Source organism: Elaeis guineensis, chromosome 1, assembly GCF_000442705.2.
Source record: "Elaeis guineensis isolate ETL-2024a chromosome 1, EG11, whole genome shotgun sequence".
Taxonomy (NCBI): Eukaryota; Viridiplantae; Streptophyta; class Magnoliopsida; order Arecales; family Arecaceae; genus Elaeis; species Elaeis guineensis.
The window spans coordinates 157,228,652-157,231,146 of NC_025993.2; the positions used below are offsets into that span (position 1 = coordinate 157,228,652).

Genomic DNA, 2,495 nt, shown 5'->3' on the forward strand with positions numbered 1-2,495 from the left:
TAGAGACATAAATATTAAACTACTGTGGTGCATGTCTACCTTATATTTTGATATTCGCATCTATCTAAGCTAGTTATGGTACTAAATTTAGCACGTCAATAATACGTGGAGATCGAGATTATATGTATGTATGTATGTATATATGTAGTGACCAAATCATATGTATAAAAATGCACAAAATGTAGCTTAATGTTATATCATGTGCATAAGTTCATATATGTTAAATTTGTAGTGTGCATTATGAGAGCGAAATTTATTATATTTATAAAATAAAAGTAATGATAAAAATAAAATATTATTTTTCATAAAAAAATCAGTATCTAATTTCACTTGTTAAGGCCCAACATATAATATTTTTTAAAAAGAAGGTGAAGCTTAGAAGGTTATTGTGGATAAAGCAAAAAAGAAAAGGTTCAATACCACATAGTGGATAATGGGTTCCTAGCTAGTTAAATATATAATTTCACATCCATCAAAGCTACTTTTGTAAATCCACCGCTATAAATACTCCCCACATCCTTTCCCTATTTTGCCATCTCTCCACTCTCCAGTGTCAGCCCAAGGCCAACTCTCTCTCTCTCCCTCTCTCCATCATCTTTTTCATTAAAAGAGAAAGAGATAAAAAGAAGGAAGAATGAGGCCGGGAGCCGAGATGAACGCGAACGGAGGAGCGGAGATGGCAGCACCGCCGCCGGGGCCTCACTCGGCATGGCACTCGCCGGTGCCGTACCTCTTTGGGGGGTTGGCGGCGATGCTGGGTCTCATCGCCTTCGCCCTCCTCATCCTTGCCTGCTCTTACTGGAAGCTCTCTGGCTACCTCGAGAGCGGTGATGGCGATGTTGAGAACCCGGGCGGTGACGGGAAGCCCAGCGCCAACCCCGCCGCCAAGCCGCCGGAAAGCTTCGAGCCGCGGATTGTGGTCATCATGGCCGGCGACGAGAAGCCCACCTTCCTCGCCACACCCATTTCCAGCCGCGCCGCCGCCTCCGCCAACGGAGCTGTTGACACCGCCAGGAGCGAGAGCGTTGCTGACGTGAAGAAGCCGGAAAGCACGGTAACCGCACGGGGCAGTGAGCCGACACGGAACCACAGGGTTGATGGCGAGCGCAACCACCCAGGCGAAGGCCAGAACCAAGAGCAGTGAAATTTTTCTCTTTTTTTTTCACTTTTTTCTTTCTTTTTGGTTGGAGAGGATTTGGAGTTAAAAAAAAAAAAAAAAAAACAAAAGAAGAAGCAAGAGGAAACTGTTTAAGTAGGGATTGTAAATTTTTGAGTTAGCTGGGAAAGGAGAAAGATTAATTCTCTCAATTTATCTGTGCTTTTTTTGTTTTCTACTCGCATAAACCTCGAGCTAGATCTTATTACTAAATTAAAATTTGCGTAACTCGGAACTGTTTAGAAGAATGGGCCAAAGAAGGCGGGACAACTGCGGCGGTTCCCATACGTTTCCTTTTACTTGTATGAATTCCCGTTTACTGTGGGGTTCGAGAACCTGTTTCACGAATCGTTAAAATCGTATGGTGCTTTATGTCAGTGGCAAGCAGCAACCATGGCTACAGGCATCTCTCTGGCTTCGTCTACGGTTTAATTTAGAAACGAATAGGTGATTACTTGGGTGTACGAGAAGAAAAGGCGGAGAAAATGGAAAGGTGGAGGGATTAGATGCGAATATTCTATAATTGTTCTTCTGGGCTCCGGCGTTTCGCCAGAGGGGAAATCCCGGGGTGGGGGCGGGGTGTGTGGGGCGGTGGGGGGGGTAGGAGGTAAGCTGATAGGGTGGTAAATTGAGACGGAGTTATTTCGCTCTACGTGGCGAGCCATGGTTGGCTCAAAAGGGGCAGGTGGAGGAAAGGGGATGCGGCGAGGCGAGCGCGCATGGCAGCATTAACGGCGTGAAAACATCTTTTGACAGTTGCTGTGGGACGAGATATTGGTGTCAGGGGACGTGTCTCGGTTCACCGTGCGAGGGTGTTCTGGAAGGATCCTTGCCCAGCGAATTGACTAAATTGCCCCTCGTACCTTCGTATTAGCATTTCACAGTGCAGTCGAGTACGTGTGATGCGCATGAGTGCTTTATCTAAATAATTTTTTTAAAAAAATTATTTATAAAAATAATTTAATTTTTTATTTATTTATTAAAATAATATATATTTTATCAAATATTATTTAAAATGATATTTTATGATGTCCACGTCATCACTCCTTTTTCGATCTTTTTCTACGTGAACAATGAAAAAAATAAAATAAAATCGTCATTTCAAATGGTCTTTTTTAAAACACCGTTTCAAATGGCATTTTTGAAAACGTCATTTGAAATGGCATTTTCAAAAACACCATTTCCAGTGACGAGTTTAATTATTAAATCTTCAAAAAAAAATAAAAAAATAAAAATTTAAATTTTAAATTTTAAAAAAATAAAAATTATAATTTTGATTCAAATAAAAATCATCATTTCAAATTAGTATCCTCATTTTAAATTATCTTTTTAAAAAAAT

At 41.0% G+C, this 2,495-nt stretch overlaps 1 protein-coding gene across 1 annotated transcript; it reads left to right on the top strand.

Annotated features, from left to right (window-relative positions):
• Positions 1-522: 522 nt before the first annotated feature.
• On the top strand, positions 523-1,308 carry LOC105039241 (protein GLUTAMINE DUMPER 2). Its single transcript, XM_010915319.3, has one exon. It carries the CDS (start codon positions 635-637, stop codon positions 1,142-1,144), a length of 510 nt encoding a protein of 169 aa, XP_010913621.1. The 5' UTR covers positions 523-634; the 3' UTR covers positions 1,145-1,308.
• The last annotated feature ends 1,187 nt before the right edge of the window (positions 1,309-2,495 follow it).

What these genes read in the sequence shown, in the direction of transcription:
- LOC105039241 (XM_010915319.3), top strand. Translation starts at nt 635, where the DNA reads ATGAGGCCGGGAGCCGAGATGAACGCGAACGGAGGAGCGGAGATGGCA.